Genomic DNA, 26014 nt, shown 5'->3' with positions numbered 1-26014 from the left:
CAGATCTGTAGCTGTGCAGTTTGGAGCTTATTTGGATGTGGCAGGTATAGGTTATTATGTAAGACAGTGGTGTATATTTACCATAAGCCCTTAAGGCCATTTGCCCTTGGTGTGAAAACCGGTACCTGTGCCAGGAGTCAAACCTCATACTGTTGATTCTTGACCAGAATTACTCTGCATTTACACAAACACAGTATTAACAGCAATGATGCCTGAGTTAAAGCCCATAGCACCTGTCACAACCACAGCTGTCTTTATATCATCTTTGGGGAAAAGATATTTTCTTTGAGACACTATTTCTCCCTCTTCAACTCCCTAGGTTATCTTCCACCTTACTCTCAGTTGGCTGTGTTAAAATTACAGAATATGTTAAGACAGACTCCTTTGCTCTCCTTTTCCTGGCATCAGCTTTAAATTTACTATAGTGGAAACAATTTCCTGAAGTATACTCTACCCTACCCATCAAAAATAATGCATTTGTTTAAAGTGTTTGGGTCAAATGCCTGTTACAAAGAACTTGTTTTTTTTCCTGTTTGGAAAATATCAACCAACTGTTAACATGTCATGACAAAAATTATATTACTATGTGCATATCAGTGTAATCACCTAACATGTTGAGGAAAATTCTGATTAAAATTATGTTTAATGACCTGTAGTTTAACAAACTACCATAGGTTCCAATTTGGAAAAGAAATATATGCTGTGTATGCATGTAATATAACTGCAGATGTTTACGGGCTGAAATTACTATGATTTTCCATTATTCTCACAACTCAGGGGGTGCTCTTGGTGAAATTCTAGTGGTTCTTCACAGGGTCCACTTTTCATGCTTGAAATGCTACACTTAAGAAATAAAAGACTAATCCACCCTGAATATACCATAAAAGGGAGCCACCATCTGATGGATAGAAGGATCAGACCCTTCAAATTTCAGTCTATGATGATTTCTAGGTATGAGACATATCTACATAGCTTATCTATCTTACAAAGACTGGAAATTAGAGCAGTCTTTATCAATGCATGTCTAAAGGCCAGTGTCTACACAAATGTCTTTAATATTTTCATTATAAAACTAATTTTTAAGTCATGCAAGTCTTCTCATGACAACCACAGACATGACACTCCATTGATGTACCACCAACAGCATCATAAATAAAATCTCAGAATATCAACTCCTGTCTTACCTAACATGGAATTCAGAAAGGCTTACAGTGATGCAGAAGTCTTCATTCAAAAGGTTTTCACATCATGGAAAGCCTTTCCAATTCAGAGACTGCTCTAGTTCTACGGTTTCCCCTTGCTGGTTGCCATGGTAGAGACAGCAGTTTTAGTGGGTAAGCCACATGAAAATGTGAGTCTGAAGGAGTGGCTAATGCTAATTAGCCATGTGCTATTTCTCTGAAATGTCACTGACAGGATATTAACATAGGAAGAGCGATTCAGAGACTTACTTTACCAAGTTAATCTTTTCTATGTGAGAAAAAGTGAACACTGTCTTTTAGTAGCGTTCACCCATTCACCACAATGGAAACACCTGTGTCTCACCCTGTGTGTGTGTGTGTGTGTGTGTGTGTGTGTGTGTGTGTGTGTGTCATGGAGGCCTCTAAACAGGGATGCATGGCCTTGTTAGTAGTATTACTACTAGGAAGAGAAGCCAGAAATAGAAGTTATGTCCTTACCATAACGTTCCATGTGGAGTGTTCATCTCGCCTTTGTTCTTACACATGGGTTCGGAGCCGATCCTCGGCTCCGTGTCGGCCGCTTGCAAGCTCTGCATCGAGAAGAAGAAGCTCGAGATCACCTAATACCCACAATCCCCCTCTGCCTTTACCTCAGATCTAGTTTGCAAGCAAACCAGCCATAGAGAGCACACACACATACCAAAAATTACATAATGAAGGATCATCTATATACATATATACATATATATATATATATATATATATATATATATATATATACACAAGTGTATCATACAATACAACTATTACAACTGCAGAAGGAGAATACTCCAGACCAGGCACCAAATCGAACGTTCTTCCTAAGGGTGGGAAGGGTGGTAGTGTAAGAACAAAGGCGAGATGAACACTCCACATGGAACGTTATGGTAAGGACATAACTTCTATATGTGAGAGTGTTCAATCTCGCCTTTGTTCTTACACATGGGTAGCGTCCCTAGCTCCATGATCCTGAGGAACTCACGGGAGAACGTTCTTGAGCACAGTGGAACCAAAGGTTGCCCTATCCCTAGAAACCCTGTCCACTTTGTAATGAGAGATAAATGTATGTGGTTTAGCCCAAGTAGCAGCCGCACAAATCGTGTCTAATGGTAAGCGAGCTGTGTGAGCTAAGGATGTAGACACTGATCTCGTAGAATGTCCTTTAGGTTTGACCGATAAGGTTTGATTGGAAGCCTCATAAACGTATGTGATACAATCAGTTAGCCATTTGGAAAGAGTTCGTTTCGTAACTGCTACACCCTTCCTGCTGTCAGCAAAGGCTACAAACAGTTGATCAGATTTCCTGTGATCTTTTGTTCTATCCAAATAAAACCTGAGTTGTCTATGGACATCCAATTTGTGCAACATATACTCTAATTTATTAGAGTGATTTTTGAAGAAGGTGGGTAATTCAATGGACTGATTAATATTATTAGTAGAGCAAACTTTGGGGAGAAAGGATGGATTAGTGCGAAGGGATACTCTGTCAGAGTGGAAGATTAAATAAGGGTGTTTAATAGAAAGAGCCTGAAGCTCAGACACTCGCCTAGTGGATGTAATGGCCACCAGGAATAGAGTTTTCCATGATAAAAATTTCAATGGGCAAACTGAGGCTGGTTCAAAGGGGGGCAACATCAATTTAGAAAGTAAAAGGTTCAGATTCCACGGTGATGTAGGAATTCTAACTGGTGGTCTGATATGAAAAGACCCTTTTAAAAAAGCTTTACAAAGTCTGTGAGCCATAATAGGCGCACCACATTCTTCCACATGAAAGTTAGAAATGGCAGCCAATTGCACTCTTAAAGTAGCAGGAGAAGCTCCTTCATGAAACAATTCTGTCAAAAACTCCAAGATCTTGTTCAACGGAGCTATAACAGGGTCCAAATGATGTGAATTAGCCCAGAAGACGAAACGTTTCCATTTACTGGTGTAGGTTTTTGTAGTGGAAGCTTTATGAGAAGCCACTAAAATATTCTGAACCGCCGGTGTAAGGGAATCAGACCTGGCTAGAAAGGGAAGTGGAGCAGCCAAGCTGCTAGATGGAGTGATTCGAGAGATGGGTGAGGAACTCCTGACGAGTGAGTCAGTAGATCTGGCTCTGGGTCCAGCATCCAAGGTCCCCGAATGCGGTGATGTAAGAGAAAGGGGAACCAAATTTGACGAGGCCAGAATGGGGCAATGAGGATTATCGTCCTCTGAAGGTTGTTGGCTTTCTGCAGAAACTTTGCAATCAGGGGAAATGGAGGAAAAGCATACAGGAGACCCGGGGGCCAATCGTGCACCAGCGTCCCTGGGGACTTCCCCTGGAGGGGGTAATAGGGCAAAATAGCTCCTGCATTTGGCGTTCATTGGAGACGCAAACAGATCGCAGGAAGGCTGGCCCAACTTGCGAAATATCATGTTCGCAATTGACTGTTTGAGGGACCACTCGTGAGGCAACAGTATTGCTCTGCTCAGCCTGTCGGCTATGACGTTGGATGACCCCGGGATGTGCGTTGCGATCAGAAAGCGACCCGTGGACTCCGCCCATTGCCAAATTCTCATGGCCTCTCTGCATAGTTGATAAGACCTGGTTCCCCCTTGCTTGTTTATGTACCAGACTACGGACATGTTGTCTGTCTGAACTGCAATAGTCCCTAGAGGAAGAAGGGGAGCAAAGTGTTGCAACGCTAAAAACACTGCCCTCAACTCCAGAACATTGATGTGCAGATTGTACTCCAGATTCGTCCATTCGCCTTGGACTGTCTGTCCCTGAAAGATGCCCCCCAACCCTATCAGGGAAGCGTCCGTGGTTATCGTCGCTGATGGTGTGGGTAGCACAAATGGTCTTCCGCTGGAAAGGTTGCAAGTCTGAAGCCACCAAGTTAGGTGTGATTTGCATGTGTTTGTTATCAAAATTTCGTGTGTCAGAGGTAGCTGTTGGAACGACCATTGTGCAAACAGCAGCCATTGTAGGACTCTCATGTGCAGTCTTCCCAATGGTATCGCAATGAGAGAAGCTGCCATGAGACCCAAGACCTTTAGAACCAGCTTTGCCAGGGATTTTATGGACGACAGAAGGAGAGAAATGTTGTTTTGAAGTGCGACTATCCTTTCTGTAGGAAGCCTTAGAATCAAATGATGCGTATCTAATTCCGCTCCTATGAATAAGATATGCTGTGATGGCTGTAGTAAGGATTTTTCGAAATTTACGGAAATTCCGAGGTGAATACAAAGTTGTAGGGTGTAATCCCTGGCCTGTATCAGTTGACGCCGGGTGGAGGCAGACAGGAGCCAGTCGTCCAGATACGGAAACACCTGGAATCCTAGGCGCCTCAGATGAGACGCTACCACTGCCATGCATTTGGTGAAAACCCTGGGGGCTGAGGTCAGACCAAAGGGCAGGGCATGAAACTGGTAGTGACTGGCTCCCAGCCGGAAGCGCAAATGATCCCTGGACGCCCTGGCCATTTTGATGTGGTAGTATGCATCCTTCAGATCTATTGAGCACATCCAGTCGTCCTTCTGTAAGAATGGAAGGATCGATTGAAGCGTGACCATTCGGAACTTTTCTTTCTTGACAAAGGTGTTGAGGTTGCTTAGGTCCAGAATCGGCCTCCAGTCCCCTGTCTTCTTTGGAACTAAAAAGAACCTTGAGTAAGTTCCGAATCCTATTTGGTCCGCTGGGACTGGTTGGATGACTCTTTTTCTAGCAGCTTTGAAATTTCTATAGCTGCTGGGTCTCGCAGATGGGGCGGTACATCTGGGAGTTTTCTCTTTGGAATGGGGGTGGATAGGAATGGTATTCTGTAACCTCTGGTAACAACGCTTTTTACCCAGTTGTCTGTAGTAATGTTTTGCCAGGCCTGAGGGTATAAAGCTAAGCGACCCCCGACTGCCTCCAGAGCAGAACAGTCGGGCCTCCTCTCAAGGGTGCTGGAAAGGTTTTCCAGGGGGGGTATCCCTGTCACCTTGGTTTTGCGGACCCCCTCTGCCGCCAGGGCGGCGTCTTCCACCTCTGCCCCCTCCTCTGCCTCTAGAGGGGGCATCACCCTGTGTGCCTGGGAAAGATCCTTGGGGTTTTCGAAACCACATTTTCCCACCACGTTGCCCTTTGGGGTACGGTCTGGAAGGGGTGGAAAAACGGACTCCGACAGCAGACAGAGTCTTTCCCTCCTGTTCACACCGGGTAAGGGTCTCCTTTACTTTGGGGCCAAAGAGAGTGGCACCATCAAATGGGGCGTTAGTAAAGGAAGACTTGAAGGCTTCCGCAAATGAACATAAGCGCATCCAGGATTGCCTACGAAGAGCAATCGCTGAAGCCGCTGCCCTACTCGATCCTTCGGCTGCGTATGATATCAGCCTCATGAATGAGTTAACAATGGATGTAAGGGTATTTAGATGTGCTGAAACTTTCTCTGAGACCGCAGCATCTGTAGTACCCTGGAGGGTATCTCCCAACTCTTTGACTAGATCCCTCTGTAAGTGTGTAAAATGGGTCAAATAGTTCAGGGACCGCATAGAAAAAGCCGCTGAACTAAAAATGCGCTTCCCTTATCTGTCCATAGTCCTATAATCTCTGTTAGGCGGATGGACAGATGAGGAAGATTCCGACATCTCCTTTTTCGTGGCCGCTGCCACCACCATAGCGTCCACTGGAACTCCTTTAGTGAGGTAAGCCTTGTCTTGGGGTGCAGTGATGTACTTATTAGGCTTCCTAGGGACCGGTTCCACCGTGTCAGGTGTCTCCCACGCCCTTCGAGCAATCAATTCCATTAACTCATCGAAGGGCGGAGTGACCCAGGAGGAGGAAGGGCGAGCACCAAATGCCTTCAGCAAAACTGACTCATCCTCAGAAGGGGGGAGGGACTGCCAATCACCTCTCTGCTTCAGGATCTCCAAGATGTCAGAAAAAGAGACATCTTCTGAAGGTGACTTTGGGGACCCTTCTGACTCATCCAAGTCAGTATCGGATGTTAAAGATTCTTGTGGAGAATCTAAGTGTCTCCTCTTACACAATCTTTTCCTAGGGACCTCTTCGGGGGGAGCATCCGAAGAAGCCTCCGAGGAAGAGGGGGCACCCTCCAGGGGTGGCTGAGACACCGGTGCTCAACGCTTGGATGTGGCCGTTGCTGCAGAGGAAGATAACGGTCCTTTATGGGGAGGAGAGGCTGCTTCTACTGATGTGGTTGTCTGGGTAGACAACACCTTCCTCATGAGATCGAAGGCCCCCCGGGCCCCGAGTCGAGGAGTCTCCCGGTTCCGAAGAAATGGGAAGAATCCCCGAGACAGGCACCGAAGGTATCGACCCCAAGGACGGAGCCGAATCGATCCGCGCCGAGGCCCTGAGAGGAAGAGTCGGAACCGAAACGTCGGTTCGACTCTCGGCCCCGGAACCAAGGACGGATCGTCGGCTCCGAGACTCCGGTACCAGATCCGACGGAGTCGAGGTGAAAGGAGCAGACCGAGAAAAGGACGGTTCTGGCACCGAGGGCTCCACAATCAGTAGATCAACCTCTTCCGGCTCCAAAGACTGGACAGGTCTCGGAGGAGGAAGGGATGGAGATAATGGGAGACCTTCAAGTTTCGACACCAATTGGGTGGAAACCGAGATAAGTTTGGACAGGGCCGAATGTTCCAATAACTTCTGCACCACACGGTCCACATCGATATCGGAGAGCTTAGAAGAACGGGTCGAAGGAACCGAAGACGGAGCCGACCTCAATAGTGTCGAGGGAGGGAGCTCCATCACCGGTTCCAAGACTCGAGGCTCGGAAACTGCCAACAGTTGAACACTCAGCCCCAAAGTCTGTGGAACCGGTGATCTAACTTTAGTCGAAGAGCTCGGAGCCGATGACTTGGGCTCCGACGTCTTCGATTCCTTCGAGGATTTGGATGCCTGGTCAGAAGCATCCAGAGCCTCCTGAAAGGAAGGTTTTAATAAACCCCTGTCCATTAGTTTCCTGCGCCTATCTGTCATGACCCTCCCACTGAAAGAATGACAAATAGAGCAGTCTTCTTGCAGATGGAGAGGGCCAAGACAGTAGACACAGGAACTATGATTGTCAGTTACTGACATTTTTTGCCCACATTGGCAACGCTTGAACCCTGATTTGGCCTTTTCAGACATGTCACTCTAAGTAGAAAAATAGTCAAATCCAGTAAAAAGTCAAGTCCGGTAAAATTGTCAAATCCAGTAGTGAAAGTCAATCCGGTTGTCAAATCCAATAAGGGGTGGTAGGCCCCGAAGAGAACTCTAACTAAGTTTTATAACTTAAAGGTACCGAGATTCCCTTATACCTTACCACACTCACACAAAATATCACTAAACAGCTTATAACACTAAAGTACCAAGAAAAAATACAAGAATAAAATTCTAAATCTTATCTCAGGTGCTCGAGCTCGACCCAGTGATGCGAACGCTGCAGCGGCAAACTAGATCTGAGGTAAAGGCAGAGGGGGATTGTGGGTATTAGGTGATCTCGAGCTTCTTCTTCTCGATGCAGAGCTTGCAAGCGGCCGACACGGAGCCGAGGATCGGCTCCGAACCCATGTGTAAGAACAAAGGCGAGATTGAACACTCTCACATTAAGGTTTTCTGAATCTGAACAAAATGGCAGTTCCTAAGTTTGTTTATATATTTATTCATCTCTCTCCTATGATCCTATGAGCCACATACTGTGCATCATGCAACAGATTATTAGCTTTTAAAATATATTAAACACACAATAAAGTTGAGGCGCTGTTCACTCTGCATCAGGCAGCCTCATCATTTCTCTGCATCTCCTTCCAGGTAAAGCAGGCTTCCCACTGTCTTACTGTAATGTAAGGTATATGTAAAAGAAACTGTTTATGGCTGAAGCTATTGTAATTAAGAAGAAAAACATTCTAGTAGAATCTTGAGAGAAAGAAGAGTGAAAATACCTCTTAGAAAAATCTTTCTCATTACTAGATGTATTACAAAAAGATATTCTTGGGTGTTCTTTTTCTTTTCTTTCCCCACTGAGCATTTGCAACTATCTTTGAAGTTTTACACCTTAGTACTCTACTGTCTCTGGTTCAATTCTCAGCTGTGGTGTCTTCTGTGCAGAGTCTGCATGTCCTCCCTGCGGTCATGTGGGTTTCCTCCAGGTGCTACAGTTTCCTCCCACATTCCAAAGACATGTAGTAGATGGACTGGACAAATTTGCCATGGGTGAGAGAGTGTGTGTACAAGTGAGTGGTACGAATGAACTACCGTGGCAGGGCTAGCCACCAGGAGGTGTAAACCTTGGCTTGAGATGATTGTCACTGTTGAAGTGACACCCCAACCCCATGAGCAAAATGGGAAAAGGGATTGAGAATGGATGGATGGATGGATGGATGGATGGATTCTACCCTGTGCTGATACTGGTTGGATGGATTCTACCCTGTCTTGATAGTGGTCTGAGAAAGATTCCATATATCACTGCTGCTTTCTTGTACAACATCAAAATATTACTTAGAAAAGGTCCCTAGTCAAAACAAGGGCTGAACCAACTCAAAAGCCAAATCATCAGAAGGAATAATGGGCCAAGGCCGATAAAGAATCAGCGAAGCACTAGACTCACCCAGTACTAAAATTTCTAGACCCTGCATGTTCTTGTGGATACCAGTACTGATATCAATGAGATTGGTAAGAAGAACATTGGTATGTCAGAAAGCTTCAGGAAGCAATTGGATGCTGCTTTAAGTTTTACAAGAAACTATACATTTTAATAAAACATGGGCAGACTATCATGTCTTCCATTACTTCACAGTGCCCTTTGATAATTCACCTTTGCTACATTTAAGTATTTTATCCTTTTTCTTCTGCTGTTCTTTATTGGTCAGTTCAGTCAATCCCTCAAGTTCACTGTATATTTGCTCAAACATGTTGGTTTCAGTTGTAATTTACCTGGACTGTCATTGCACAATCCTGAAATCCTGACACCATAGATTTAGCCTTCATGCTTGTTCATTTGTCTACATTTTGTCAAACTGGTTGTCCCATGAGCACTGCTATATCTCTTTTTAAAAGATAATCCTATGCAATCACTGATATACAATAAAATGTATTACAATTAATGCAGCAAATATAAGTAAAATTATATAAAAATGTTATCCAAGTAGAATGCATGCAATGTGTTTCAGAAATGTACATTGCAAATGGCAAATGACAATGAATAGAGACAGAGAGAAAATATGCACTTTAACAATAGCCATAAACATAACATCACTAAACCTTTTTTAAGTTCATAAACTATATTTATTTATTTATTTGCATTTGTTAACCGGGTTGGTCCAGCTGGGTAAGAATTACCCTTTTTCAGTGGAGACCCGAGGGGAAAAGCCCCAAACAGACATACAAATACATACGAATAGAGACAAATTAACAATATTACAGAGGAAAACAATATTATGGGTACAATGGATAAGAAAAACAAACAATGAAAGTTTGAGAATATGAGTAAGGTAGGCCAGAGGCATGCATGCAAAATATTTATGAAAAGGTGTTCTGAGCAAGATCTCTGAATTAAGTTAAAGTAGGCAAAGAAATGATGATTTAGGTGTGGAGTTAGTAGTGTGCGAGTTTTAGGTGGGAGCATGTGAAGGACATTCCCATTTGGAGGAGAGATGGGAGAGAAGCATGGATTTGAAATTGTTGTGGTTAGGTATATTACGTAGTGGTGTGGGGAGATTGTTCCATAGTTTGGCTATAGTGTGGGATAGTAGTAGTTTACCAGTTGGGTGGATGGGTTTGTGTACATGCAGGAGGTTTTGGCCTGTGGATCTCAGGATACGGGTAGGTGTGTAGGGTGTTAGAGATTTAGCAAGAGAGGGGCATTCTGCTGGTTTAAAGATGAGTTTGTGGGCTGTTGTAAGTTGTAGGTACTTTAGGTGGTTGTGGAGTTCTAGCCAGTTTAGGGTGTGTAGGGAGTGACAGTGATGGGAAGAGTTCTTAGAATTGGTTGCAAATTTGCAGATTTTGTTGTAACAGGCCTCAAGTTTAGCACGGAGTCCGAGTTGTAGGTTGGAGAATAGGGGAGCACCATACAAGAGAGAGGGGAGAAGGAAGGTAGATGCAAGTGTATGACGGGAAGATGGAGTAAGGTAGTAGTTGTGTCTGTAGAGGAGGCTGATTTTCTGGTGGGTTTTTTTGATTGCTGAGAGGATGTAGTAAAAACATCACAGAGAAAGGAGAAGGCCTTCTTCTCTTCAACAACGTATGTGTGACTGAATAAACCAATATGTTTCTTTATTTACAGAATTTGTTTATTTTATACAAGACCTGAGCCAGGGACAGAAAGGAATTACAATAGGAAGTCAGTATAACTGTAGTAATTGACAACGACAACAAACATTGTGCATTATATTTTACATTTTTACTACAAGATGATCACCAGTAACATTTAAAAGTAAAGACTTTTAGACAAAGAGAAGGAATGAATCATACCGCTGGCTGAAACATTTAATAGAAAGAAAAGGGTTAGCAATGTGAGTGTAGACAGATAAGCCAGTGTGTGGTGTGGAGAGAAATTTATGGCACAAATGTAGGCAAACATGGCAGAGTTTCTGAACAGAAAGAATATACCGGGATACTTTTATGGTGGCCTGAAAAGGTAGACAATATATTGCTGTAAATGAGGATAAACTGATTCTAAACAGGTGGCAGGAGCCTATACCTTGTGTGACCTTATCATTTCTCTAGTACCTGATATCCACTTGGCACTGCATTTTGTATACCTTTTACCACTACTTAACACCTTACTCTTATGTTCTTGTCACTGAATCACTTCTCTAAATGAATTTGTTCTCATTCATACTACTAACAAATTAAGTACATTAAATATCAATGCACACACGGATCAGTGGGTAAAGTACCGGTTAAGCAAGAGGATTCAACCTGTCAGGGAAGAGGGATATTGTCCATCCTAATGGTAGTTACTAATGATTTCCCATAAAGTTTAGTAGTAGTTCCAATTTAGTACAGACTACTCTTCTCAGATATAAGAGGGAAGAGTGCTGCTAAACCCAGATACACTGATGACTGCAAGCTAGGTACACAATTGCGAATACAAAAAGAATCTGAAGTTTTCTGAGCCTGTCTACAAAAATACATGCATCATTTATAGTCATGACCTCACCAGTAAATAAACTTCAAAGAAGGGTTTCTGCTTCTTCCCTAAGAAACAATGATATCATAACTGTATATTGACACCCATATACACTGTCACATAAAGAATTATCACTAAGATTGCTTCTATTTCATGGAATAATACAATTAACAAAATTAGAAACTCAGGCTACCTTGTTTCCTTTAGAAAGATCCTTAAAAATACCTGGTAAATGAAAGCAAGGACACTTGTTTTGATAAATCTGGTTAAAGATAAATGGCAACCTAAAGTACTAACATGCTCCATTTCTGAAACAACCTGTGTTGTAAATATGATTGCCTAGTTTACTGTCTGAAAGTATACCACAGGTTAACATTATCAGGGTTCAGTAATCATGCTACCTAAAGACCAAAACATCACAGGTTTGACAAATGAATCTGTGAATGTGAACCTTTGAATGACTGCAGTATTACTGTCCCCAACATTATGACCCCTCCTAACATTTTACTTAACCTTCCATACTGCTTAAAGTCTTGTCTTAGTAAAAGATGCATTACTGAAATCAAATACTAGTCCACTAGCTTGCAAGGCTATATTAATATGGGTTACTTTACTGTATCAAGATGTGAGCTCACTTGGCTAATACTTGTTTTCTATATTCTAAATGTTGGATGTATTACTTCCTTCCTTCATTCAGTCTCATCTTCCACTGAAACCTGTCACCCAGGCAAGGAACCACCTGCTCCTAGCTTTACGCATAATATCCTTCCATTCCGCATGGAACTGCAATTTGCTCCTTTCTCTTTCTTTTTTCATCTTACAGCTTGGCTATGCCCACCATCTGCCTTTTTATCTCAGAGATAACTTTCTTACAGTATTGTGTTTATCATCTGCATGTTATTTTTACTGTATTGTACTCTTTATAATGAGTTTTAGTCCACCATTTCGCTAGTTACTGTCTATATTGACACATGCACAGAATAAAGATCCAACATCCAAAGTGGAGCATTATTAAAGTAACAGTAACCAATGAATAAGGTACAGTTTTCAAAGTATTGTACCTTGACTTCAATACAACCAATTCCTAATAAAATATAACAGACTCAGTGTAACAGGGGTATCCCAATACAAAACCACTCTACAATTTCTGAAATCAAAAAGCTATAACCGCTTATCAACATACTGCTTGCATAAAACACAAGTAAATGTTAATAGGCTTACAATGGCATGTTTTCCTAACAGTGTGATACTAGTGCTGCACTTTGTAATACAGTTCTTTAAGCATCAGTGTAACATCTGCACCATTTATTTCACAGAAAAAGGATTAGCTTAACAAACTGCCTTCATTCTCAAACAATTGAAAAATTTACTGTATGGTTAGTCAGTAAAAACATTTCTGTCAATAGGTTATAGTCCTATATTCCTGAAATAAATGATTACTAAATAAAGTATATTTCCATTCTTTCCAGAGCAAAAGCCAGTGCTAGACTCACCTTAAAGAGCTGGACTCCAACACATGCAAACATGAACTGTAGCAAAGTGGTGACAATCACAATGTTTCCAATGGTTCTGATGGCCACAAACACACACTGAACTACGTGCTAAGCAAGAAAAGAAAAGAGAAAGTCATTAGTCTTAACTGCATCATACTTCTTTTGATCTTGCTAATGAAGAACAAGACTGAATTTATTAAGACTGACATGAAGAACATGACTGAATTTATTAAGACTGACAACGTGTAGTTGTGCCAAGACTGCAAAGAAATAGTTGAATTTGAACAAACACAGCACACTCTGCCTCTCTCTTAGACACAAACACACACACACACACACACACACACACACACACACACACACACACACACACACACACACACACACACACACACACACACACACACACACTCACACACACAGTGCCTGTATCTGGAAATGCATGCTACTATATAATACATTTAACTGATCTGTTTCAAATATTTGTTTTTCTCTATTGCTGACGTGCTTACAATGCATGTTATCTCCCTCCTAGAATTTAAGAAAACACAACCATGATAAAGGTACATTGCCTGGCATTCGGGGTTACTTCTTTGGGCAGAGATACCGCCATCCCCATTAATGTACCTTCCATGGAGTGACAGGGGAAGTCCTTATCTGCTAAACAGTGGGAATTCAACACATAAACGTCTTTTTCCTCTGTGTGACAGCCACAGCCCATAACCATATTCTGTTGTAGCTTTATCCCACAGGAATGCACACAGTCAGATACAGCACAGCCTGTAGCCTCCACTGTGGGTCCCTACTGCGTAATGACTGTTCTTATTCTTCTCTTGGAGGAAGAACAGTAGGTGAATATTTCCCCAAACCAGTTGATATCTTGTCACTCCTGATTAGTTTCTGCACAAAGGATGCTAGTGTTGCTGTCAGAAATCTATCCACTGGAACATCTGAATCAGCATATTTTTAACTTTATTTAATTGCCACCCATTCTTGGGACATAAATAAAAAGTATATTAGAATTACACATGGTACATATTTATAATTTAATTTAAAGTAGTACACTGCAATTTGCACATCAGATACATGAAATAATACAACTGGTACCTAATAGTATGATTCCATACCACCAATGCTGCATTTATATAGTAATTAGTTCTTCATACAATGGTTGAACATCAGAAGAACCAGATTTATTTATTATTATAGCAGTCAAATGTAAAAAAAATACTGTATCTCACGTTGGATTACTCAGGACAAAATATAAAAAATAGTCTATCTATACTGTATGAAAATGATTGTACCATTTTATATATAGAGATAGATATGGTTCCCCGTTATATCATCGATTTCCCATAATGTCGACTCGCTTAACAGCGAGAGGACAATATTGAAGTTTCAAAAGAGCCATCTCCCGTAACGGTGAACTTTGCCTCTGGGAAAATAAGCACTTGGCCACTGCTGACGACCTTTGCCCTTTTCTCCACTGAAATATGATCTCAGAGGTGGAATATTTAAGTGGGGGGGGCAAAGCCCCCCTCCACTTCGTTAGGTTTAATTTGTTACGTTTCTTTTTATCGTCAGTGGTTGCCAAGTGGTTAATTTCCCTGAGGTGACATTCGCCATTCTGTGAATGCACTCTTTTGAAGTTTCAATGTTGTTGTCTCGCTGTTAAATGAGTTGACATTATGGGAAATCGATGATATAAAGTACAATCATAAATATAGCTATAGATATGTGTGTGTGTGTGTGTGTGTGTGTGTGTGTATAGACACAACACACACACATATATATATATATATATATATATATATATATATATAATGTGTATATATATATATATATATATATATATATATATATATATATATATATATATATATATATATATGTGTATGGGATCCGGACACATGCTCGACTAGCATATGTCCGAATCACAAAACATTGAACACACATACACGAAAGCGCTTAACATCGAAAAGCACTTCTGTATATGTGTACCTGTTTTGTAGATCGGACTACAGAGCGGGTAAGGGAAAATTCCCTTTTACTCACTGTAGTGCGATCTCGGAGTGAGAATATTAAAGTGGGGGGGGTGGGGGGGTGCAGGGGGGTGAAGTCCCCCTGCAGAAACCTAGATTTTTTTTTTTGAACTACACATACACGGTAGCGCTTTTCGATGTTAAGCGCTTTCGTGTATGTGTGTTCGATGTTTTGTGATTTGGACATATGCTAGTCGAGCATGTGTCCTAGACCCATATATATATATATATATATATATATATATATATATATATATATATATATATATATATATATATACACACACACACACACACACACACACACACACACACACACACCCACTTCAGAACATTACATCTACGAATACTCTCCAAATAAATTACAATTGTGTAATAACACTTTAAGGAGAAATTACTGTAAGTGTAAATCACTATATTTATGTTTTCTTACTTGTTGAGGATTTTACCTAACCATTACACGTAAAGCTGCTGGTCTTGCATCCATGACGTTATTCACTCAAGTGGTAAATGGCTCTGTTAAAAGCAACATTAGCATATGCCTTTTTTAGTCCTTCAAAACTGATAGGACTTTCCATAGAGAGCAGTGTGCTTGTCACAGACAAACTGAGGAATATAATCTAAACTCTTCAAGCCTAAAACTAGTGGAAAAACACCAGTATAATGAATAATATTACTATAATGCTACAAAATAACCTCTACTAAACTATTTACACACTCCCAGCAATAGCAGGGAGATGGGATGGGATAGTGGGAAGACTTACTGTTACAGTGACCTCTCATTGTACTTCCACTGTTATGGCAACTATCTTACATAACTATAATATCTTCTTCACTGAGTGACACAGTAGCAGTAAATCTTTACATTTGGGTAACATCCATGGCACTAAAGGTATACACCTGGGTGGTGAATAGGTACATGATCCTTTCTAGAAACCAAAAAAATCACTGAAATAAGAGAGCCGCCAGTCTACAGTGATATAACCACAGAAAACGTTTGCTGTGGTTATACCTCTGTGGACTGGCGGCTTTCTATTTCAGTGCTTTTTTTTTTGTTTATAGTATTATATTTCTGAACTGAAAAGTCTCCACATTTTTCCGTTTTTTAGTTTTGAAAATGACCCTTTCTAGCACAACTAGGCCAAACCTGACAAGTATGTAATATCTGACTGACAATGACTGAATAGATTATAAGTGATGTATTATGTTTGCAACTAAATTATATCAACATAGTCTGATGTATAATGCTTACAACTAAAATTATGTCAATATGGTTTGTTTTCAATTATATAAATGTATGATTGCCTATGTCATAAGTGATAATTTAATAAAGATATTTCTCATTTAAAAAAATGACAAGTCTAGCCTGATTGTTTAGCTTGTAGTGTTTCGTGAAACTATGGAGAGTAATCAAAGTTACAGCTTCTAATATATCCCAAGTGGACACATTCCTGAAATACACTGCAAAAGTAGTTGCTACTCAAGTGAAATGAGCTCTCGTAGGAACTTGTGGTATTTTTTTTTTTTTTTTGTAATTTACCATAGCAAAAAGCAAAGCAATGCAATGTGTCAAACACTTAGACAAGATCTGCTTGGAGACAAGCAGGTTGACGCTTCTTTTTTTCTACAGGACTCAAACATTTGATCTATTTTCTTAAAAAATACAACAGAGTCTTCTAGTACATCATTCACTCTCTGTGAATATCTGAAGTGTTTATTCAGCACTTTGGCAATTTGCACAAACATGGAAGATGCATAAATTAATTCAAGGAAAAAGCTGGTACTACTTTTGGCAAGAAAGAAGGCAATGGCTTTAGAGATACTCTCTCAGACTGTGTAAGGAGACTTTTGTATTAATGTTTGTGGCTGTTGTATTTCAAAAAGAGAGATTTCCAATTTTCCACCAGAAGTAGCAGCTGTTAAAAAAGAAAAGGAGAAGAGTCACCAATAGTTCTGAAATCTATAATCCAAAAACTGGTCCACGTAGTCCAAGGTAGGCAAAAAGTGGTCAATACAAAGGTAAATACCAACAAACTGAAATCTTAGTCAATCCAAATAACTTTTAGCTTGTAATACATAACTTTTAAATCTGATGTTGTCCTTTTCATTCTTCCTCATTGATGGGTCAGAGTCCCCAGCTATGTGATTCTTGGGAGGCCCTCAAGGAAAGATATGCCGGAGGACTGTCAAACCAAAGGAAGGTCTGTTTCTAGAGACAATGTCCAATTTGTAACAGACAACAAAGGTATGATTGTTTGACCAAGTGGCTGCAACGCAAATATCATCAATTGATGTTCTAGAGGAAAAAGGCGGATAAAATAGTCATAGATATGGTGGAATGGGCTCTGGAAGAGTGAAGCAATTTCAGCCCTTTTAGGGAATAAATCAATTAAATGCAGCCAGTAATCCATTTAGCCAGGGTAACTTTGGAAAATGCTTAACCTAGGCATGTAGGTGAGAAGGATACAAATAGCTGGTCTGACTTCCTGTACTGCTTTGCTCTGTGAAGATAAAAATGGAATTGTCTATGAACTTCCAAAAGATGTAGCATGTATTCTCCTCTATTGGTAAAGTTTGGAAAAAGACTGGTAACTGAATGTCTTGAATAATGTTAGTTTCCATGGCCACTTTAGGCATAAAGGAAGGGTTAGTGCATAGGCAAACCCTATCCTTATGAAAAACAATGTAAGAAGGTCTAGCTGATAAGGCCTGGAGTTCAGAAATTCTTCTTACTGAAGTGATAGCCACCAGAGAGATAGTTTTGAAAGAAAGACATTTCATATCACAATTATTTGCTGGTTCAAAAGGTTTCTGAGTTAACCCCTGTAGAACCACAGTGAGGTCCCAAGCAGGAGAGGGGTCTTTTATGAGACATCTAAGGAGGATGATTCCTTTCATAAATGCTTTACATAGCTTGGAAGTTCACAGAGAAAAGGATTCGACTCCAATGTGGAAACTGGATATTGCTGCTAACTGAAGTTTAATAGTAGCAAAACTAGCCCCTTCTGTAAAAAGAAGGATGGCAGATGTAGGCACTGAAAAGGGATCAGTGTTCTCTTTATAGGCCCAATAGAGAAGAGTTTCCATTTGCTCTTGTAGACTCTCTTAGTGGAAGGCTTCCAGGAAGCCAGGATGATGTCATGTACCGGAGAAGCGAGCCTGGACCGTCACACTATCACTGGAATTGGAGAAATTGGTCAAACTGGGGGCGTGGAGACTGGAATGATGAAACTCTGTCAGATGAGATAGGAGGTCCTGACTGGACTCCAGTATCTCTGGAGGGTATTTCAGGTGAGAGCATAGGAAGTGGAACCATATCTGCCAAGGCCAGAAGAGGGCAATGAAGATGACTGAGATCTTCAGCCCCTGTATGCTTTCTGTAGAAACTTGGGGATCAATGGGAGAGGAGGGTAGACATAAAGGAGACCCGGGGACCAATTGTGAACCACGGCAAACCTTGGTGACTCCCCAAGAAAGGGGATCACAGCGAAGTACCTGCTGCACTTGTTGTTGAGGGGAGAAGCAAGGCTGGCCCCCACTGTTGAATATCATGTTCGCTACTGCTTGATTGAGGGACCATTTGTGAGGAATCAGAATGGACCTGCTGAGTCTGTCTGCTAGTGCATTGCAATTAGAAAGTGGTCTGAAGAGATCGCCCATTCCCAGACCCTTATGACCTCTCTGCACAATGGGTAGAACTGGTTCCTCATTTTTGGCTGATATACCAGCCTACTGACATGTTGTCATCATGGATAGCAATAGTCCTTAGAGGGACCCTTATGACCTCTCTGCACAATGGGTAGAACTGGTTCCTCATTTTTGGCTGATATTCCAGCCTACTGACATGTTGTCATCATGAATAGCAATAGTCCTTAGAGGGAGCATGTCCTGTAAGGTATACAATGTTAAAAGGACTGCTCTCATCTCGATGACATTTAAATGCAGCTTGGTCTCTGGGGGGACCACATGCCTTAGAATATCCTTCCCTTGTAATGCCCCCCCCCACCCCAATTGGGTGGTGTCCATAGTCACTGTGGTTATTGGAAGGGGGAAGACAGAACAGCCTGCTCAAAAACAGTTCATCTGACTGCATCCACCATTGAATTTGATGTTTGCAAATTGGAGTGAGCCTGATGGGGAGAGATATATGCTGGTATAAAATAGACCATTGGACCGTTAAGGTCCATTGGAGAATCTGCATGAAGACTCTTGCTTGAGGGACTAAAATAATGGCAGCTGACACTGATTCCAGAGCTTGCAACACTAGTTTTGCTGGCAGGAACGGATGAGACAGTAAGTTTCCCATTTGACTTCCCAGGGATGTGATATGGTGAAGAGGTAGTGAAGCGTCTTCTTGACTCATCATATTCAGTTGAGTTCCTATGAATTCTAGATCTTATACAGGAGTCAGCTTGGATTTTGCAAGATGTATTGCAATGCCTCGGGAATTGGAGATCTGGTGCAAGTAATCTCAGATTTGCAAAACCTGATGCCTTTTTGGGGCAGTGAGGAGCCAATCGTCAAGATAGGGAAACACCTGGAATCCTTTGAGCCTCAGGTGAGCTGATATGACTGCCATACATTTGGTGAACACGCTGGGGGCTGTGATGAGCCCAAAGGGCAGTACTCTGAAATGGTAGTGACTGGCCACCAGCTGAAAGTGCAGATGTTTTCTAGAGCACTTGTCTATTTTGATGTGACAGTATGCATCCTGGAGATCTGTAGAGCACATCCAATCATCCTTGCACAGAAGAGGCAAGATGGACTGAACCGTAATCATTTGGAACTTTGACTTCTTTACATAGAGATTCAGACTGCTGTGATCCAGATTTGGCCTTAGCTCCCTGTCTTCTTTGGCATCAGAAAGAAGTAGGAGTAAGTTCTGAATCCTAATTGTTCGGTTGGGACCTCCTGGATGACATTTTTTAGTAGCAGCTTTTGAATTTTCTGAGCTGCGTACCTCCTCTGACTGGGTGGAACATCAGGGAGTTTCCTCCTGGGTCCTAGATGTGGAGGGAAAAAGGGAATGTAATAACCACTGGATATTATGCTTAGCACCCAAGTGTTGTTTGTGATGCTTGTCCAGGTGTCTAGGTGCAGGGAAAAAATACCTCTGACTGTCTCCAGAGGTGGCAGTCTGGCAGCACTTCAGGAGCACTGATAGGGCTTGTCGGAAAAATAATCTTTAAAGCCCTGGTTCTACAGGCCTCCTCTGCCTCTGGGGTGGCATCTACCACTGAAACCTCCTTCTCTGTCTCTGGAGGAAGTATCCCCACATGAGTCCTGAAAAGGCCCCTGAGATTTCCAGAACCAAGTTTTTTTCTATCCTTGGTGGTGCTGCGGTAGCGTTGTTGCCTCACAGTAAGACACTGTCCGGTTTGACTCTCAGCTAGAGCGTCTTCTGCGTGGAGACATGCGTGAATGGGCGTTCCTTCGTTGAAGGTTGTGCGTCAGGGCTGACAACTCGGTACGTAAAAATCAACTGCCAATCATTAGCGGACCGGAGTTCCGCTGTGGCGACCCCTAACCAGGAAAAGCCGAAAGACACAACAACAACAACAACAACTTGGTGGTTTCTAGAAAAAGTACTCTTGTTGTTGTTTTTCTTTCGGCTTTTCCCAGTTAGGGGTCGCCACAGTGGAACTCCAGTCCGCTAATGATTGGCAGTCGATTTTTATGGTGCCAAGGTGCCAGCCCAACTCCCAACCTTCAACAAAGGCATGCCCATTCACGCATGTCTTTCGAACACCACTCGACCACGGGGAGGACATGCAGACTCCACACAGAAGGCACTCCAGTCAAGAATCGAATGGGAGAACCTCTTGCTGTGAGGCGACAACACTACCGCTGCACCACCGCGGCTCGGGGTAGAAAACATAATTCCCATGGTAGACAGGGTCTTTCCTTCCTGTTCATTGCGGGTAAATGTATCTTTCACCGATGGTCCAAACAAAGAGGAACCATCAAAGGGCTCATTAACAAAGGACACCTTAAAGGCTTCTTCAAAATCGCGTAGCCTCATCCGGGCATGTTTCCTTATAGCTACGCCTGAACTGTCTGCTCAGGTACCCCCTGCTATGTGGGAGATCACTCATTGAAGAATTAGCAGTAGATGACAGAGTTGCTAGTTGGGGGCAGACCTTTTTGAGATCCTCCCCCGACATGGTCTTAGCAAGAGAGTTTGAGAGCTCCTTGATGAAATCTTTTTGCAAGCGGGTAAAGTGTGTCAAATAATTTAATGACGTCATCATGAAAGTAGTTGAGGTGTAGATGTGCTTACTGAATCTGTCCATTGCCATTGACTCCCTGTTTGGTGGAAGGACAGAGGAGCTATGCTCAGCTAGCAACTTCTTAGTGGCTGCCACCACAACAATGGCATCAACAGGGACACCTTTGCTCCAATGCGCTCTGTCTGCTTAGGGAACTAGAAACTTATATGGATGCTTGGAGATGGGCTCAGGTGTCCTGGTCCTTCCAGGCCTGGTAAGAAACCAGGTCAATAAGTTTGTCCGGTGGGGGGGGTCACCCAAAACTTAGATGGGCCTGCCACAAAAGCCTCCAAAAAGACCAACTCCTCAGAAGAAAAAAGTTGAGAAGACCACCCACCATTCTCTTTCAGGATTTCTAGGATATCTGCAAAGGAGACATCATCAGATGGCAATCTAGGGTATCTCTCTCCCTCATTGAAATTGGTGTCCTCAGTGAGGGACTTCATTAGGTAGTCAATGTGCTTCCTCTTGCATGTCTTCTTTCAAGGAAGCTCCTTCATGGGGTGTTCAGGGATGGTATCAGAAGAATAGGGAATGCCTTCTGGGGAAAGAGTGTGGAGCCTTCCTAGGGTAGGCTGACCTGAAGGAGCAGGAATGATGGGATCAGCACTTGGACCCGATGCAGGGCAGGGGATAGGTGAGAAAGCCCTATCCACTACCTGGAAGGCTGACGGACGCAGGGAAACCCCTCCCAGCCCCCAGATCTGAGCCCTCCAGTGAAAATCAGACCCGAGCTGTCAAGGGCAGAGCATCAGACTGTGACAGATCTAACAGTGTCTGAGCTGAATCCAACTACCTGAACCCAGCACAGACCTCTTGGATCTGAGACCTGAGCTGAACTGATGTCATCGGAGCAGGGTTGATCAGGGATGTTGCTGAAGTCGAAGAAGGGGGTTTCCTCAGATCTGAAGCTGACTCACTTGGGTATCTACGATCCTGGGGCTCTGAAATCATGGCTCAGATTGGAGAAGGAGACTTCAAAGGCTGAGCAGAGGCACTCATGGATCCAAGAGAGGATGGATTTGGCAAGACTGCCATCTGGATCTGAGTCCTTAGGAATTTCTGCATCATCCTGTCCATATTAGCCTCCATCAAGATCCTAGAAGATCTGGAAAAAGTTGAGGAAACATGCTTGGAATGTCTGGTTGGAGTTTGAAGCAATTTGATGGGCATGGCAGGTGAGACAGGCTTTAACACAAAGCTAGGAGATCAGCTCCTGACTGTCAGATCTGAGGGCTTAGAATCCAATGTCAGAGTCAAAGGAGAAGGATAACCACTGATATGGATAACCTCCATCAGATCTGAGGGAGTCAATGAGTCCAAATGGAACATGACACTCTCCAGAGCCACAGAAGTCAGATCATAAGCTCTTTGATGTTTCTCCGGAGGATCCACAGATGCTTCCAGGGACACAGAGAAAGCTTGCTTTTTTACTTCCTTGGATCTGTGAGCTTTGGAGAGGTTTTGAGCCCCAGATGAAGAATGACACGAATCAGGAAGCAACCCTTTTAGAATTAGTTTATTGCACCAATCAGAAAAGGCACAAGGGTTGAATGCAGCACAAATAACACACTGGGCCTTAAGATGGTCTGGCCCCAAGTAACAGATACACCTCTTGTGAACATTCGAATTTGGGATTTTATGACAACAAGAAGTGCATCTTTTATATCTGGTAGGCTTTTCTGACATTTTGAGAGGAGGAAAACTGACCAGAAAAAAACACACAAGACAGTATCCGCTCTAACAGACGGTTCAATCTGCTACAAAAAAATCTGCCAAAATATTTCAAAGGTAAACTTTTTTTTAAAACTAGTGAAATACAGCTAAGAAAAGAATGTATAGTTTGCCAAAGGCACAAGAGAGAAACAGAACAAGATGGGAACAAACTAACCCTAATGCCAGCGGAAATTACCAAAAAAATAGAGGGAAGAAAAAGATAAATGTCAATTAAGACAATAACTATTAAAGCAGCAATAATAATAAAAAGAAAAACCCACAAAGTTTGCAATGAAGCCTGAGACTATGAAAGCCACATCTTATCGCAACTGCAGCAAATGAGATCTGGGGAATAGGGGATGGTATAGAGCACTATAAGTAGATGGAGGAGCTTGAGATTCAGATCCAAGTCTGAAAAATGTGGATGAATTGGATCCGAGGATCGGATCCGTAACCCATCAGTGAGGAAGAATGAAAAGGACAACATCAGATGCAAAAGTTTGTCCAACAGACAGTGAACTATCGAACAAAAGGGGATTTCTTCTTCTTATTGATCTGACAATAAAGCTCATAGAGAGACTATGCCAGTGAAACATTTCACAATGTTCCAAATGAAGATGCTTGAGAGACAGAAAAAAGTACAGGAGTTGACTAGAAGAACCTTGAATGTTGAAGAATGCTGGAAATGAACCAGAGACTGGATGTGGGAGACGGAGATCAACAGGAAGAAAACCAACAACTCAGAAATTAATGAATAAAAAAGAAGTTATGTCCTTACCATAACGTTCCATGTGAGTTGTTCATCTCGCCTTTTTGTTCTTACATGTGGGTTCAGAGCCGATCCCTCGGCTCTGAGTCGGCCACTTTTCAAGCTCAGACTCTCAGAGAAGCTCGAGACCTAGTGTATATCCCATGATGCTCTACTGTAAATCCCAAGATCTAGTATGCTGCAACCAAGACAGCCTACAAGAAGAAATAGAACTATAGTGCCTACATATCTAGGTAGCTATAAGTTTGTAGAAGGAAGAAACAGTCTGTTCCAGAAGACAGGCTGACAAAAGTCAACCAATCCACCAAGGCAACCATCTTTCTCAACCGGAGGGGGAAGGTGGGCGGGAATGTAAGAACAAAAAGGCGAGATGAACAACTCACATGGAACGTTATGGTAAATACATAACCTCTTTATGTGAAGTTGTTCTATCTCGCCATTTTGTTCTTACAAGTGGGTAGCGTCCCAAGCACCCTAATCCTGGGTGGCTCATGGGAGAACATTCCTGAGCACAGTGGAACCAAAGGAAGCTCTGTCCCTGGAGGTCCTGTCCACTTTGTAATGAGTGATAAACGTGTGAGGTTTTGACCAAGTGGCGGCTGCACAGATGGTATCCAAGGGCAAACGAGCTGCATGAGCTAATGACAGAGAAACAGCCCGGGTAGAATGGGCTTTAACGTTAGTTGTTAATGGTTGATTAGTGGAGGAATAAATTAATTTAATGCAGTCAGAAAGACACTTGGATAATGTGATTTTTGATACTGCAAAACCTTTCTTACTCTCTGCGTAAGAGACAAAGAGTTGATCCGATTGTCTGAAATCCTTCGTCCTATCCAGGTAGAATCTCAATTGTCTGTGTACATCCAGCTTGTGTAACATATATTCCAGTCTGTTGGTATGGTGTCTAAAGAAGGTTGGAAGCTCAATGGACTGATTTAAGTTAGTCTCTGAACAGACCTTGGGAAGGAAGGTAGGGTTAGTCCTGAGGGAGACCCTATCAGGGTGAAAAATCAAATATGGGGGCTTGGAGGACAAGGCCTGGAGTTTGGAGACCCTACGTGCAGATGTAATGGCTACTAGAAATATAGTTTTCCAAGACAGAAACTTTAAGTGACATGATGAGGCGGGTTTGAAGGGGGTGAGCATCAATTGGGATAAAACCAGATTCAAATTCCAGGGAGAGACAGGGTGTCTGATAGGTGGTCTGAGATGGTGGGTCCCTTTTAAGAATGCATTACATAGTCTATGGGACATGATGTTAGACCTGTTAAACCCTACATGGAAATTGGAAATAACAGCCAACTGAACTCTAATGGTGGCTGCTGCTGCGCCATCACGGAACAAGGAAGACAAGAACTCCAAGATGGTATGAACAGATGCCACATAAGGGTCAATGTCATGATGAGAAGCCCAGTGAACAAATCGTTTCCATTTGCTATTATATAGCTTCCTGGTAGACAGTTTATGAGAGGAAACTATAATATGTTGAACCGCGGGAGACAAATCTTGAGACCTGGCTAATATGGGAATTGGAGCAGCCAAGCTGTCAGTTTTAGGGAGATGAAGGAGGGATGAAGAACTCCCGACGAATGAGTCAGAAGATCTGGCACTGGGTCCAGGATCCATGGTACTTCCACTTGATACTTCTGCAGGAAGGGGAACCAAATCTGCCGAGGCCAAGACGGGGCTATCAAAATCACAGTCCTTCCCAGACTTTTGGCTTTCTGTATGAATTTGGGAATTAGGGGAATTGGCAGGAAGGCATATAGGAGGCCCGGGGGCCAATTGTGTATGAGCGTGTCCCTCGGGTTGCTCCCCGGTGGGGGATAAAGGGCAAAGTAGCTGCTGCATTTCGCATTCGTCGGAGATGCAAATAGGTCGCAGCAAGGCTGGCCCCATCTGCAGAAAATCTTGTCCACCACCTGTTGTTTGAGAGACCACTTGTGAGGCAACAGCATGGCCCTGCTTAGCTTGTCCGCTATCACATTGGATGACCCCGGGATGTGCGTTGCTATCAGAAAGCGTCCGGTGGATACAGCCCATTGCCAAATTCTTAGGGCCTCTCGGCATAAAGGATACGATCTTGTTCCCCCTTGCTTGTTGATATACCAGACTACTGACATGTTGTCCGTCTGGATAGCAATTGTACCTGGAGGAAGAGAGTCGTGAAAGTGTTGCAATGCCAGGAACACCGCTCTCAGCTCTAGGACATTTATATGCAAATGTGATTCCATGTTTGACCAAGTGCCTTGGACAGTCTTTCCCTGAAATAGCCCCCCCCCCCCTATCAGGGAAGCATCCATGGTCACTGTGGCTGTGGGCTGGGGAAGAACAAAGGGACGTCCGATTATCACTTGGTCGCTGTTCAGCCACCAATTGAGATCCTTCTTGCAAAGATTCATTAATCAGAT

The 26014-nt window shown here is 42.6% G+C and overlaps 1 protein-coding gene across 5 annotated transcripts in view; it reads right to left on the bottom strand.

Moving 5' to 3' along the window:
- Positions 1–26014, bottom strand: part of LOC122815212 (voltage-dependent L-type calcium channel subunit alpha-1C-like) — a 2602552-nt gene that overhangs the window by 1513562 nt on the left and 1062976 nt on the right. For all 5 annotated transcript variants that reach the window (XM_044087523.1, XM_044087521.1, XM_044087522.1 and 2 more), the window contains one exon: positions 12808–12915. In XM_044087523.1, coding sequence (XP_043943458.1) covers positions 12808–12915 — 108 coding nt within the window. The remainder of the gene's footprint in view (positions 1–12807; positions 12916–26014) is intronic.

This window comes from Protopterus annectens, chromosome 11.part0 (assembly GCF_019279795.1).
Source record: "Protopterus annectens isolate FY-2018-M chromosome 11.part0, PAN1.0, whole genome shotgun sequence".
Classification (NCBI taxonomy): Eukaryota; Metazoa; Chordata; order Ceratodontiformes; family Protopteridae; genus Protopterus; species Protopterus annectens.
This window is presented reverse-complemented; position numbering and strand designations above follow the sequence as displayed.